The sequence below is a fragment of the Panonychus citri genome, unplaced genomic scaffold (genome assembly GCF_014898815.1).
Source record: "Panonychus citri isolate SS breed McGregor unplaced genomic scaffold, ASM1489881v1 Contig00063, whole genome shotgun sequence".
Classification (NCBI taxonomy): domain Eukaryota; kingdom Metazoa; phylum Arthropoda; class Arachnida; order Trombidiformes; family Tetranychidae; genus Panonychus; species Panonychus citri.
Window position 1 is genome coordinate 37,824 of NW_026515468.1, and position 15,084 is coordinate 52,907.

The 15,084-nt window shown below is 33.4% G+C and overlaps 6 protein-coding genes across 8 annotated transcripts; 5 read left to right on the forward strand and 1 right to left on the reverse strand.

Moving 5' to 3' along the window:
* Positions 1–1,398: 1,398 nt before the first annotated feature.
* On the forward strand, positions 1,399–2,476 carry LOC128386019 (uncharacterized). The gene is made up of 2 exons (XM_053344971.1): positions 1,399–1,739; positions 1,852–2,476. The coding sequence occupies exons 1-2, from the start codon at positions 1,608–1,610 to the stop codon at positions 2,149–2,151; spliced, it is 432 nt and encodes a 143-aa protein (XP_053200946.1). The 5' UTR covers positions 1,399–1,607; the 3' UTR covers positions 2,152–2,476.
* Positions 2,477–3,019: 543 nt separating this feature from the next.
* Positions 3,020–3,903, forward strand: LOC128386075 (eukaryotic translation initiation factor 5A-2-like). Its single transcript, XM_053345038.1, has 2 exons — positions 3,020–3,241; positions 3,396–3,903. Exons 1-2 carry the CDS (start codon positions 3,083–3,085, stop codon positions 3,729–3,731), a joined length of 495 nt encoding a protein of 164 aa, XP_053201013.1. The 5' UTR covers positions 3,020–3,082; the 3' UTR covers positions 3,732–3,903.
* Positions 3,904–5,326: 1,423 nt separating this feature from the next.
* On the forward strand, positions 5,327–6,513 carry LOC128386077 (eukaryotic translation initiation factor 5A-2-like). Its single transcript, XM_053345040.1, has 2 exons — positions 5,327–5,891; positions 6,046–6,513. Exons 1-2 carry the CDS (start codon positions 5,733–5,735, stop codon positions 6,229–6,231), a joined length of 345 nt encoding a protein of 114 aa, XP_053201015.1. The 5' UTR covers positions 5,327–5,732; the 3' UTR covers positions 6,232–6,513.
* Positions 6,514–8,190: 1,677 nt separating this feature from the next.
* On the forward strand, positions 8,191–12,118 carry LOC128386072 (tyrosine-protein kinase transmembrane receptor Ror2-like). Of its 3 annotated transcripts, none has more exons than XM_053345034.1 (4): positions 8,191–8,327; positions 9,151–10,100; positions 10,473–10,825; positions 10,905–12,118. In XM_053345034.1, the coding sequence occupies exons 2-4, from the start codon at positions 9,296–9,298 to the stop codon at positions 11,781–11,783; spliced, it is 2,037 nt and encodes a 678-aa protein (XP_053201009.1). In that variant the 5' UTR covers positions 8,191–8,327; positions 9,151–9,295; the 3' UTR covers positions 11,784–12,118. The 3 variants fall into 3 exon arrangements, with proteins under 3 accessions (XP_053201009.1, XP_053201011.1, XP_053201010.1); XM_053345036.1 differs by lacking the exon at positions 8,191–8,327 and adding an exon at positions 8,418–8,700; XM_053345035.1 differs by lacking the exon at positions 8,191–8,327 and having other exon boundaries at positions 8,752–10,100.
* On the forward strand, positions 11,935–13,103 carry LOC128386076 (eukaryotic translation initiation factor 5A-1-like). The gene is made up of 2 exons (XM_053345039.1): positions 11,935–12,344; positions 12,636–13,103. The coding sequence occupies exons 1-2, from the start codon at positions 12,177–12,179 to the stop codon at positions 12,939–12,941; spliced, it is 474 nt and encodes a 157-aa protein (XP_053201014.1). The 5' UTR covers positions 11,935–12,176; the 3' UTR covers positions 12,942–13,103.
* Positions 13,089–14,748, reverse strand: LOC128386073 (E-selectin-like). The gene is made up of 3 exons (XM_053345037.1): positions 14,324–14,748; positions 13,573–14,250; positions 13,089–13,496 (listed from the first exon to the last, which is right to left on the reverse strand). Exons 1-3 carry the CDS (start codon positions 14,541–14,543, stop codon positions 13,459–13,461), a joined length of 936 nt encoding a protein of 311 aa, XP_053201012.1. The 5' UTR covers positions 14,544–14,748; the 3' UTR covers positions 13,089–13,458.
* Positions 14,749–15,084: the final 336 nt, after the last annotated feature.

The window sequence follows — 15,084 nt, forward strand, 5'->3', positions numbered from 1 at the left end:
AGATGTAGTGAAATCTTATTCCATGTTCATCCGAACTCCTAATTTGTGTATTGGTGAAATCTCTCACGAATGTCCAGTCACATATTACACCAATGGATTTGAGATATTTGTTAAATCTCATGCAATCAAATTCCTCACTATGGACGATCATTCTTTAAATCTCTCATAACTTATCGACCTATTCGTTATTACTAACGGAACTTGGATCGATGGACAGTCTGTATGTTTCACATCGTAACGACATCACTTCGATCACTGATGGACAAGAGCATATGCTGGTTAGTGTTGGTAAGCACACGAAACACTTTTATCCTCCACCTGATGGTCCGGCCTGTCAAAATCGATCACAACATTCCCTTCATGATTGTAAGTTCAAGGAATCGATGAGCTTGCTGAATAGATCATTTGAATTGGAAACAATTGTACCTCTTTTCGATAAAAGTTTTGATAATTATCGATTTATCAAGCTTGACGGTTCAACGAAAAAATCAATCGGTTACTCTGACTGTTCAATGCCGCTTACCCCTTGTCGATATGTCAACTATGATACGACAACCACAATCTTGGGAACCCAATTAAACCGATCCGCTCTTTCATTTATACTTGACCGATGTACCGACGTTCAATGTCACATTACTTATGAATACAATTGGCCTGAATATGTTTTTGAAGTCATTGAAATCGTCTCGATTTGGCTTGGATTCTCAGTTCTATCAGTTCTCACCCTGATGGCTGAAACCTTTTTCATGATAATTTCTTACGCTAAATCATCCGCAGTCTCAAAATGCAAAAAAATATTTCCTTACATTTGATGATCTCACTATGATTCAATTGATAAATACAATGTATTAACTCATAATCACTCTTAATCTTTAAACAACAATTTATCTCAATAATTAATCTTATCATTTAACTGGTTTGTTATTATTAATAATAAATTGAAGGACAGAGATCAAATAAATAGACTAAGTTAACAACGATTTCGTTTGTTGCGATATTTGCAAATACTAAATTCGTAGTCAATTGTTTAGGTTTGACAAATTAACAATCCATCAAGCTCATATTCACTCAATATTATTGATTAATTATCACTTTAATGGAATTAATAAAATGCAAATAAAGATTGTCTTGAATTGACGAAAGAAAAGACTAAATAAATATTCTATTGAAGCAAATGATGTAAAGACTGGACGATGGGCACTAACGTGACTCTACTCGAATAGCTTGTCAGATGATAACCGAAAGTTACATGTGATAACATGTGACAGAATAGAGAGAGAGAGAGAGAGAGAGAGAGAGAGAGAGAGAGAGAGAGAAAGAGCTGGAAGGAAATGGAAGGGGAAATATGAGAGGCGAAAATTCTGATTCGAGGAGATTATTTTGTTGCCATGAAGAAAACACGATTTTCTACCCAAAAGTGATGCGAGGGCTCTCCATTTCTCTCTCTACCTTTTTCGATTTTGTTCTTATAATATTTTCTCATTTATTGAATATTGTTTTCGATTGTGCGTCTTCTTTGCTCGAAGCTACTTTTTAATTTTCTCTGTCATTTCTCATCTTTTGTTATCAATCAAGCGCTTCTTTTCGTTCTAACTTGCTTTTCTCAAATGAAAGGTGATCATCGTGCTCCAAGTACTTTTCCGGTTCAATGTTCTACTCTCCAGATCAACGGTTATGCTATGATTAAAAAACGACCATGTAAACTCTCGGAAGTGAGTGCATCCGAGACTGACGGAAAGGTGAGGAAATGTTTTCTATTTTAAACTCTTTTCTCGAGGAATTAATCAAACTGGGATACTCTAATCATGCGTGTTTATTGTGATCATTAACTTTTCTTTTTCCTATTCTCAGGTTCATCTTGTCGGAACGGATATTTTCACGAACAAAAAGTATGAAGATTCCCTTCAACCCTCTGATAACATTGAAGTTCCAATGGTTAAACTTAACGATTATCAACTGCTTGATATCGAGGATAACTTGTGTTCGATGATAAGTCAGATGAGAAGTGTGAAAAGCAATTTACGATTACCCGAAGGGGAACTTGGTACCAAAATCGCAACGGAGTTCGAAAAATCTAAAAAAATCATTGTCACTGTTATAAGCGCTGCTGGTGAAGAAGCGATTAGTGATTTCAAGATAATCGACGGTTAATTAGAACTTTTTATAAAAATGATCGAATAGTTTTCCCGAAGACAACCTCTACTTTAGATGCTTGGAACGGTCGTTGTGCGATTCAATGTCTCATAACTTATGAATACAATTGGCCTGAATATGTTTTCGAAATAATATATCGAAATTGTTTCGATTCGATTTAGATTCTTGGTTCTATCTATTCTTACCCTGATGGCAGAAACTTTTTTCATGACAATTTCTTACGCTGAATCATTCACAGTCTCAAAACACAGAAAAAATATCTCCTCATTATACATTTTCTTTGATTAAACTGATAAAAATAAATTACTTATCTTTACTTTAATCAATTGTTTATCTAAATAATCAATGAAATCATTTGCTTGGTATCTTATTAATAAATTGAAGGACGACGATCAATCAAAATCAACAGAAAAGTAAACAACAAATTCATTGACAATACACATAACGATATGAACATAATCTCAACAATAATAAAATACATTTCATTTAAATAGATTAATCTATCTAATTAAAAATTTCTCGTTTCATCGCATTTTCCTATTCTCATTCTTCTGTTTCCGCTTCCTTTTTCTCTAACTCTTGACTTCGAAACACTACTGTAGTTATTGTTAATATTTTCAATAGAAGCTCTGATGATCTCACTATGATGCAATTGATTCACTTCTTTAACCTTCAGGAAACAATTTATCTAATTATTTGATCACTTACATTGAACAAGAGATATCTGATTAAGGCAGGAAAAGAAAAGGATGAAAGTGTCGTTATTTTTACCTGGAAAAATTTACTCTCTCTCTCTCTCTCTCTCTCTCTCTCTCTCTGTTGCTCCCTTTTACTCTCATTCTTTAAATGTATCAATAAATTGAAAGTTTTTTCGTTTTCAATTCTACTCTGTTAAGAATAAGTGATTGATTGCTTTGTTTTATACGAAATGGATAATCAACAAGAGAACCCTGATGATAGTTCGTCAAAATACATGTATCCGATTCAATGTTCTGCTCTTAAACAGTCCGATGTTGCGGTAATTAATGATCGACCATGTAAAGTCATGGAAATAAGTACCGAAACTGTGAAAAACGGAAAGGAAAAGGTGAGAATAATTTTTTAAGTTTAATTCAATTGTTCAATTAATCGATTTTTTTCCTCTCTTTTCATCTAATCAAAAATATCTTTTATTACAAATCAGTAACAAATATTAGTATTGACACAATTATTTATATTTTGACGCTTTTTTTAATTCTCAGTTCCATATTAAAGGACAGGATATTTTCAATGGCAATAATCATGATATTTTCTGCCCTCTCAATAGCATGATTAATATTGCTGTAGTTTCAGAAAAAAATTACGCAGTAATTGATATTCTAGATAATGGTTGGTGTTCGCTTATGGGTGAAAAGGGAGAAGTTCGAGATGATTTACGATTGCCTGAGGGTGAACTTGGTACCAATTTGTGGAAGTCTTTTGAAGAAGGTGAGAATATTTCAGTTACTGTTTTATCCGCTTTGAACATACACGAAATCATTCGTTGTGCACAAGATGCCGTAGACGGTACTCCTAGTCGAAAGATTGTTACAGATTAATTGTCGTTAATGGCAAAAGAAAAAAAAATACAAACGTTTAAATTGGCAAACTACAGTTCGAAGTGCAATGCGTTTCCATTACATGAAATATGTTCAAAATGAATTCTATTAATAAATAATCGGGCTGTAAAGCTCATTGCGAGAATTACAAATAAACAATATTCATTATTTACCCAATACTTTGGGTCAAATCACTTCACTGTTTTCACTTTCGGTTTCAATTGATTCGACTTATTTGACAGGTTAGGTGACAATCAATTGGTTATAGCTTCTTTGATTAAGATTCAGTAACTTAACCAAAGATCTCATCTCACGTGTTGATCATATTGTTCAATCGAAACCATTTTTCACGATCATGAAAAATTGTATCTCTGTTAACATACATGATGGAAGTTCAATCTTAATAAGATCGTCAAAGTCCCGAATATCAGTATAATGATTTACCGAAAGTTTCCGCATCCATTTGGTAGAAATGTGATTACCTGCATGGTGACAGTAACGACTTTATTGTTGACATCAAAAGATACGTTCTATTTGTTTTATTTCTTTTCTTTCACATGTGAAATAATTGAAAGGGTAATGCAATAATAGTGAAGGAGACAGAGAAGGTGATCAAAATTGATACTCAAAGATTTGGAAAAGAATTTGAGTTTTGAAAAGAACACCAATTTTCAATCGAACATTTTTCACTCACGTGCCTGTCCTGATTTCTTTGTCTGGCCGAGGTGCTTAATTAATGAAGCTCATTAGTAAATGAGAGAGTAAAAGACATAGAAGGATGAAAGTTAATACCACTCGAGTCTCAAGATTAGATTCTCTTAGGTTGATATGATCAAAGTGCTTAATCAATCAGTTCTGATTGTGAAAGTGTTTCTAAGGTCATAAATGAGGTCTGATAGTATTAATACTTACAATTAGATTGTTGTAATGGGAATATTGATTTAAATTGAGTTTGTTTTACCGTTTAGCCTTCAATTTAACACAAATAATCATCACCATTAGGGGGTTTTTAACGATACAGTTTCAATTAGTCAGAATCAATGAGTTCTGATGAAAAAGACGCAAAGTACATAGTAGTGTATTCAAATTAAATAAAAGTTCAGTCTTCGAACGCACAATAACGGAATCAATCGTATTGCTTTAATGAATTACAAGTTAATATATTGATAGATTTTCTTATCCAAAGAATTTCTATATAGTGTTTCGAATTTGTGAAAAGTTCTAGTTGGATGATGGTAAATGAAAACTAATCGAACATGCTAATAGTTACAAATGTCAAGATCGAAATGAAAACAAACTTTTAGCTGGGAAATTAATTCAGTCGATAATTAATAAGATAAATTCACGATTACACAATTGCAAAACTGTTGACCATTGTCCATAATTGAATAGTAGCCATAAGAATGTGCTAATGAACAAGGTGACCAATCACCACGAAGTAATTACCTTATATCATTAAAATTTTCTCGCGTCAATAGTAAATTCATTCATAAAATCAGATCATTGTAATAATTGTCATTTTGTTGTCAATTGAAAGATTACGAGTTTTCTTTTCTCTCTCTCTCTTTCTCTCTTTGTCATACGTTAATCCATCTAATTAAAAGTTTCTCGTTTCATCTCATTTTCCTATTCTCATTCTTCTGTTTCCGCTTCCTTTTTCTCTAACTCTTGACTTCGAAACACTACTGTAGTTATTGTTAATATTTTCAATAGAAGCTCTGATGATCTCACTATGATGCAATTGATTCACTTCTTTAATCTTCAGGAAACAATTTATCTAATTATTTGATCACTTACATTGAACAAGAGATATCTGATTAAGGCAGGAAAAGAAAAGGATGAAAGTGTCGTTATTTTTACCTGGAAAAATTTACCTCTCTCTCTCCCTCTGTTGCTCCCTTTTACTCTCATTCTTCAAATGTATCAATAAATTGAAAGTTTTTTCGTTTTCAATTCTACTCTGTTATGAATAAGTGATTGAACTGCTTTGTTTTATACGAAATGGATTTTGAACAAGATGATAGTTCATTTACGACTCGTGAGTTAACATATCCGATTGGATGTTCTGCTGTTAAACAGTCCGATATTGTGATTATTGATGGTCGACCATGTAAAGTCATGGAAATAAGTACCGAAACTGGGGAAGACGGAGAGGAAAAGGTGAGAATAATTTTCAAATTTAATTCAGTTGTCAAATTAATCGATTTTTTCTTCTTTTCACCTAATCAAAAATATCTTTTATTACGAATCAGTAAAAATATTAATATTAACACAATTATTCATATTAATACTTTGACTCTTTTTTAATTCTCAGATTCATATTAAAGGAGAGGATATTTTCAATGGCGATAATCATGATGATTTCTGCTCTCTAACTGAAATGATTACTATTGCTGTAGTTTCAGACAAAGAGTACGAACTAGTTAGCATTGAAGAAGGTTATTGTGTGTTAATGGATGACAAGGAGAAACTGAGTGGATATACGATTGCCTGCGGGTGAACTTGGTACCAATTTGCAAAAGTTTTTGGACGAACTTAAAACAATTTCAGTTACTGTTTTATCCGCTTTGGGCGAAGAAGAAATCGTTCGTTGTAAAACATACAGTTGAAACTTATAATCAAAATGATATGATTAATTTTCGTCAATGGACAGTTCGAAGTGCACTGAGTTTCCATTACATGAAGTATTAATATGTTTTAAATGAATTCTATTGATAAATAATCGGGTTTTAAAGCTCATTGCGAGAATTACAAATAAACAACATTCATTATTTACCCAATACTTTGGCTTAAGTGACAATCAATTGATTGTAACTTCTTTGATTAAGATACAGTAACTTAGACTCAAAGATTTCATCTCACATGTTTATCATATTGTTCAATCGGTTTGGTCCATCGGTAAGCGGACTGATATCGTCAGGATATGAAAAATAAAACTATTCTAAGATAATTGAAAAGGTAATGCAATAATAGTGAGAGAGACAGAGAAGGTGATCAAAATTGATACTCAAAGATTTGGAAGAGAGAACCAATTTTTCAATCGAACATTTTTCACTCACGTGCCTATCCTGATTTCTTTGTCTGGTCGAGGTGCTTAATTAATGAAGCTCATTAGTAAATGAGAGAGTAAAAGACATAGAAGGATGAAAGTTAATACCACTCGAGTCTCAAGATTAGATTCTCTTAGGTTGATATGATCAAAGTGATTAATCAATCAGTTCTGATTGTGAAAGTGTTTCTAAGGTCATAAATGAGGTCTGATAGTATTAATACTTACAATTAGATTGTTGTAATGGGAATATTGATTTAAATTGAGTTTGTTTTACCGTTTAGCCTTCAATTTAACACAAATAATCATCACCATTAGGGGGTTTTTAACGATACAATTTCAATTAGTCAGAATCAATGAGTGAATCAATTTCATCAGAAATCTAATAGATTTACATTAATCTCTATTGACAGAAAATTTGAAACTAGTTCATTCTGGACAAACAAATGAGAAGTTGGCATGAGTATTGGTCATAATATTTAATTGGTAATTGTGACTCGATTAATTGTCAAATAACATGATTAACTGATAAACACGTTGCAAGTACATTTGCATTTGATCATTTAAAATTTTGATTGACAAGTAAAAGTTAACTCTAATTACAACCGATAGATGGAATTGGAGCTCGCAAATTTATTGATACAAACTTTGGATTTAATTGTGATCATTAATTAGTACAATCTACATTTGTTTTCTACATCTGCACTACTCTGTTTAATTGATTAACTATTGATCAATAAATTGGACTTATTCTCGAACTGTAAGTTCTAAGTGAAAAAGACGCAAAGTACATAGTAGTGTATTCAAATTAAATAAAAGTTCAATCTTCGAACGCACAATAACGGAATCAATCGTATTGCTTTAATGAATTACAAGTTAATATATTGATAGATTTTCTTAACGATCGAAAGAATTTCTATAGTGTTTCGAATTTGTGAAAAGTTCTAGTTGGATGATAGTAAATGAAAACTAATCGAACATGCTAATAGTTACAAATGTCAAGATCGAAATGAAAAACAAACTTTTAGCTGGGGAAATTAATTCAATCGATAATTAATAAGTAAAATTCACGATTACACAATTGCAAAACTGTTGACCATTGTCCATAATTGAATAGTAGCCATAAGAATATGCTAATGAACAAGTAATTACCTTATATCATTAAAATTTTCTTCTGATCTAATTTTCGATTGGTTTTCTAATTAAAAGTTAATTTAACTCTCATAGTAAAAGAAAATCGCATCAATAGTAAATTCATTCATAAAATCAGATCATTTAATCCATTGATAAATTTTTTTCTCTCTCATCTATAAACATCTTCCTCTCTCTCTCTCTTTCTCTTTCTCTCCCAGTTAACAGTTGCTCTTTATTGATGTAACTCCGCCATCTTTGTCCATTGGCCATTCACAAGTAAATCTAAATACAATTTCCAGTACTATTTGTTTTCTACTTCGCCCAACAATCAACTAATTGTTCATTTTAATGGGAATAAACTTTCTAATTAAATACTTCCGTCTACAAATGGAATCACTAGAATAGAAAAAAAGGTAAATTCGATTTTCTTTTTTTTTCTGGTTTTTCTTCATCTTCTCTTTTTACTTCTCATGCTAATGTTTACCATTTACGATCATTTACAGTTACTTTTTCTTCTTCTGGTTAATTAATTGTTCTACCGTTTTAATTGTTTTCGTTTTCTCGATTTCCCTGTTAATTTGTGCTCTTCAAGTGATAATCAATACTCTTTAGTGATTTACTTTGTTATACTATTTGAGATTTGGGAACAACAATATCAATAGAAATTTGGACCAATTGTTTTGTGTCTCTTTCCTTTGTGCTTACAGGGCGTAGACCTTTGGGTTAATCTTGTTGGTTAATCTTAATTGTGATCAGTTTGATTTGGTCAATTTGATAATTTCGATGGTTTGTTTACAGTTCCAATTACCTCTGTTGCTTTTGCAGTTTTTTCCTCTCTCACTTGGCCATATGATTTACTGTTATTGTCATTTTGTTGTCAATTGAAAGATTACGAGTTTTCTTTTCTCGCTCTCTCTCTCTTTCTCTTTCTCTCTTTGTCAGAGGAGAAAAACTTTCCACCGGGGGCAAGCATACTGTTCCACTCTTGATGCGCACAGAAGACTTTCCATAGAACAATTGATAAACTGATATTCTCTTGTGATATTAATCTGACCTCCGAGCCGATTAATTTCATCTCTTATTCCCTCTTTCTCTGTGTTTGTGTCTATTTGTCTCAATTGTTGCTCTTTCGGCTGATTCCCTAAATTCATTTGGTGACATTTTCTGTGAAAAAGAAAAATGAATCTCAATCAACACCAGTTAATTTGTTTATTCTTCATTCATTATCTTATCCAGGTTACCCCATAAATCTTAGGATGGAATGAGAAAACCAAGAGACGATTAATGGTTGTGTTCATGATGCTTTCTTCATCTCTCTCACTCTCTGTGTAGTAAATTAAGTTAATTTAGAATCAGAACATTTTGTTTTTCTCGAAACAAAATGTCGACTCAATCATCTTCAAGTAAGAATAGTGGTCTAGATGATTCCCTTTATTATCCATCTCCTTCTTTGGTGACCATGGCGATGAACGATGAACCCATGAAAAGCTTTTGTGCCCCTTATTCTGGTAAAATTTGCGAAAAATATTTAAAAGGTCGTTTTGTTTACTCAAATTACACTACCGATGAAAGCGGATCTCTAATTTATCTGAATGAACAAATCACCACAAGCCTTTGGTCTGAAATGGTTTCGCCGCTGATGGAACCATGTAAAGGTGCGGCTGAGGTATTACTTTGTAATTATGCTTTCCCTTCATGTGATTATGGTGTTTTACCTGTGATACCTAAGCCACTTTGCCGTGAAGATTGTGTGGCCGTTAAGGAGCTTTTCTGTTATAATCAATGGGCACTTATTGAAGATAATAAACAACGTGGAGTTTATTTTAAGGCTCGAGGACATTTTCGATTACCTGATTGTGATCTATTACCAAGCCATGAGAACAAAACTAATCCTGATTGCTCAATTTCCCATCTTACCCAAATTAAACCGGAAGAGGTTACATATGATTGTATTAAGGGTCGAGGTCGATTTTATCAGGGTAATGTGGATAGGACCAAAACGGGTATTCCATGTCAACGGTGGGACTCACAGGAACCTCATAATCACAATCGACCTCCGCCCATTTTTCCCGAGATTTTGAACTCGGAAAATCATTGTCGCAACGCCGGCGGGGAAGAACCTCAACCCTGGTGTTACACCATCGATCCAAGGGTACGGTGGGAACATTGTAACATACCTGTTTGCAGTAAGTTGACTAATTGTAATCGCTTTAATTGTTCAGTTGTAAATCAATTAACAGTTAACACCATTGATTCTCAAGAGAAAAATTCATTTCGCTTGACAATTAACTCAAATTTACACCAATTAACATGTCAGTCTGTGATGTTTGTTGCATTGTGTTTGCAACTGAACAAACAATTAGTAATAACAATCAATTTAAATTAATCCAGTTGATTGAAAGCTAAGCACAGACTATTAGTTTATGGGGAATTTTGTAAATTTGGGTAATTGTTGCAATTAGAAGTGAATTGTCTTGTTAATTTCGTTTTTTCCTCCTTAATTCTTCTCGAGATTATCAAACTAATTGCTTGTTAATTTTTCTTCTTTTTTAATACAGAAAATACGACTAATTTTCAATTGATCAATTCCAATCCATATTCGAACACTTCTTTCCAAAATTTTGCCAATTCAACATTTCTATTATTAGTTAGCTCTGCCGCCTTAATTGCACTCATTTTGTTAATGGTAATTGCTGCTATTTGCTACCGAATAGTTAAATATCGTCGTCGTGGATACAATTCAAATCTAACCGATAATGTAGAGATCGATTTATACAAATTACCGTCAAATTTTGCTTACCATTGTACGACAGTTAAGTTAAACCCGAAATTAGAAGCTCTTGAATATCCAAGAAATGATATAATCTACATAAAAGATATTGGCCAAGGAGCTTTCGGTCGAGTCTTCCAAGTGAGTTTTATTCCCCTCAGGTCATTTTGAACGTGGAAAATCATTGGATTAACTTTTGTTCTTTTCTTTTCGTTCTTAGGCTAAAGTTCCAGGGATAATCAAAGGTGAAGAGTTTACTATGGTCGCTGTGAAGATGTTGAAAGAAGACGCATCGGAAGATGTCCAAAGTGACTTCGAACGTGAAGCCTGTGTAATGGCTGAATTTGATCATCCAAATATCGTCAAACTCTTGGGTGTTTGTGCCATAGGTAAACCAATGTGTCTACTATTCGAGTATCTTGGTAAAGGTGATCTGAACAAATTTCTACGATCACATTCACCATCAAATTATATTATTCGTGGACCCGAAATCGGTTCATATCAAGATCCATTACGTTTATCACCTCTTGATTTGGTAAACATAAGTGCCCAAATTGCCTGTGGAATGGTTTACCTTTCAGATCGTAAATTTGTCCATCGTGATCTGGCCACTCGAAATTGTCTAGTCAATGAGAATATGATTGTTAAAATTGCCGATTTTGGTTTATCACAGAAAATTCACTCAAACAATTATTATAAAGGAAACGATGAAGATGCAATGCCAATCAGATGGATGCCAATCGAATCAATAATGTTCAACAAATTTACCATTGAATCGGATGTTTGGGCTTTCGGAATAGTTTTATGGGAAATTTTCTCCTTCGCCTTACAACCATATTATGGAATGAACCATGAAGAAGTGGTCACATTTATCATGGATGGAAATATACTCTCACCACCGGAAAACATTCCAACTTCAGTTTATTCACTGATGAAAATCTGTTGGAACAAGAAACCAAATCATCGGCCAACATTTAAAATAATCTACCGGACACTTTGTGCGATCTCAGAAGAGATAATTCGAAACAATAATTTCGATAAATTGACAAAAGCGAATCAAATTTCCCACCAAAAGTTTATTCCACCTCCCATAACATAAGAATCTCATCCAATAAGAATGAACCTTGATGACGATGCACAAGTAACTTCCGTTTCCATGGCGATGAAAACGGAAATCGTTTTCTGGTTTTCTCATCTTTTGCTAAACATTTTGTTCCTTTGTCAGTAGCTTTTCTGCTCTTTACTTTCTTCTTATCTTCCTCTTTTTCTCTTCTTCTTCTTCCTTCTATCTCCATCTCTGTGCCATTCCTCTTTTATTTCTTCTCCCTTTTCGGTGACTCTCTCTCACTCACTCTCTCTATCGGTGTCTCTCTCTCACTCGTTTTGGGCCTTTTTCACTGTGTCTTTTCTCCATCTTCTCCTTTTTTTTTTAAATCAATTCTTTTTTCATTAAGTGTTTCTATCCGAACTACTTTATATTTCTTTATTTCAAATGGAAGGTGATGACCATGAGTTCGTTGGTGCCTCAGCTGGTGCTTCTGCTACCTATCCGGTTCAATGTTCTTCTCTTCGAAAAAATGGTTTTGTTATGATTAAAGCTCGACCCTGTAAAGTCATGGAGATGAGTACATCCAAGACTGGAAAACACGGACATGCAAAGGTAAAGCACATGTTCTCTATTCTATTCTATTAGTCATTCATTTTTTTCTAGCGTCACCTTTTCCCCGACCATTTGTATAGTGTTTAGATATCTTTGAGTAATTGTGTTGTCTCCATCCGCCTACATACATACGCTGATACATCTTAGTATCTTTGACTATTTTATCTCGAGGAGAAAAATCCATCCTATTGATACGTGTTAATCTTGATTCTAAATGGTTTTTCTCTTTCTCTCTTTCTCTCTCTCTCTCTCTCTCTCTGACTCTTTTTTTTTCTTCCATTATTTTCACAGGTTCATCTTGTCGGGATCGATATCTTCACTGGTAAGAAGTATGAAGATCTTTGCCCATCCACTCACAATATTGACGTTCCCAATGTTTCACGTAACGATTATACACTACTTGATATTAGTGATGACGGTTTTTGTTCATTAATGACTGAAAAGGGAGACACCCGAGATGATTTACGATTGCCTGAGGGTGAACTTGGTACCAAGATCAGTGAAGAGTTTGGCAAAGAAGATACAACTGTCATTGTCACTGTTATGTCTGCTGTTAATGAAGAAGCAATCATTGCTTGCAAGAATGCAAACAATTAATTCAATTAATAAATTGTAATCATCCAAAAATAGATTACATGAGTTTGATTTTGATAAACAAAGAAACAAAACAACAAAACACACTCGTTTAAATTGGAAAAACCATTTAAAAGTTTAAACCACAATTAAAGGTCAAATAAATACCTATAATAATACAGAAAATTTTGTCAACTTTATTAGCAAATCTCACACAACAACAACAACAATTACCCTTTGACCTGACTCTCCATTATTGTTGTGTTGAGATATTTTTGAATTTCCATTTGAATGGGTAGACACAAATTAGTTTCATTTTCGATCAATAGATGGCACTGGTTCTCGAAAAACAATCAACACCGAAAAACTTTACATTCTAATTGACAATTTAATCCTCAAGTGATCAACTATTTCTCTGAAGTTTATTGGTTATACAAATTTTTCATTCGACTAGATCGAACTATCGAAATCATTGAGTTTAATCTTTTCGATTCGAAAGTTTTTTTGGTCAATCAGCTGAAATAAATTGATTGGAATTCATTTACCAATACCAAGTACGAACTAGAAGATATTTTACACCTGAATGAGAAAAAGTGGTTCACTCAATTAATGATCAATCGGAGAAATCGATTCGATTAAATCTAAGTGTACTTACGATTGCAAATTCCTAAATTTGCTGACCATTGTCCATTGTTTAGACATGTAACTGTACTCGAACCATTTGTTAGGTAATATCCATAAGAACATGTAACTGAACAAGATGAGCCAATGACTCCCGGTTGACAGTTACCACGAAGTTTACCTTTATTAACATCCTGAACCGCTCTGCATGAGGTCGGTTTCTTGTCACCAGGTTTCGGTCTAGGTGTTGTTAGTATTGGTTTTATCGAGACGGAATTAGTTGAACTTGGCCTTGGTCTTGGGGTCGTTGGTTTAATGCACGAAGGAGGGTCTGAACTCCATTTACCGCTTGCCAAGCAAATAGTTGACGATGAACCATTGATCGTAGCACCAGTTGAACAGCCGAAATAACAAATGGACCCAACGGGTGCTCCTTGGTAGCAAGCACCTTCCATGAAACCATCAGGATTTGAACGCAAGGCTTGGCATTTCAATGATGAACTATTTTTATTAGTGTCAGAACTTTTCTCGCAACTTGGCTCTTTCGAGGACCAAACTGATCCTAAGCAGTAAACTTGAGCCGCGCCGATCAACTTGTAATCGGGATTACACTTGAAATTACAAACCGATCCGACTGTGTTGCTACATTCACCGATAATCAGGCCATTAGTTGGAACTTTAAGATTCGTCCTGCACAAATCTTCACTCGAATCTGCAAAATAAACAAAAAAGATTAAAAAACAGATCAAAATGTTCATCGAATCGACAATAATCTTTGACCAAACCTTGACAAACGAATTCATCGCCGACCCAATTTCCATTATCGGTACACTTCTTTTGCAGAACTTTATCACTTGTTCGACATCGAACTTGACAAACTGCCCCAGGAATAGTTCCACAGGTAAGAAAAAATCCTCCTTCGGGAATCGAAGGTGTCAAACAAGTCGAACCGATAAACGAAATTAAAAGAAAAGTTAATCCAATGTTCAATAAAATCGAAAACATAATTCCAATTCCAAGTCACAAATAGTCAATATTTACAATCAACTTAACAATCGTAATACTTGTTAACTGTTACAAACAATTCAATCTCTACAATTAAGGAATAAAAAAAATCAGACTCAAGTTTCCTAATCATGTTTTCTGATGAACATGAGTCAAAATGAATTCCTGGAAATAATTTAGATACAAATTCGTCTATGTTGACAAATTAGTCTCTTACCTTTGGGGAAAAAAGTTAATTGTTCACAATGTAACTGTGACCAATTAAAACCTTCAATTTGATTGTTAATCTGCAAACAATGTAGTTTATTTAAACCTACGTAAGGTTAACAATGTTTGCAAATGATTGATGATCTTGACGATGGTAATTAATTGTTATGCTTACCTGTTTGATAATTTCATCATAATCACTTTGATGACGATCAAAATTAATCATTCAAACATTCAAATCATTGTAATTTGAATTGAAGTTTTTTTTTGATTTTTCCAAAGAAAAACCTTGAAAATAATTTAATCCCTAGAAAATTAATTTTGTACCAACAAT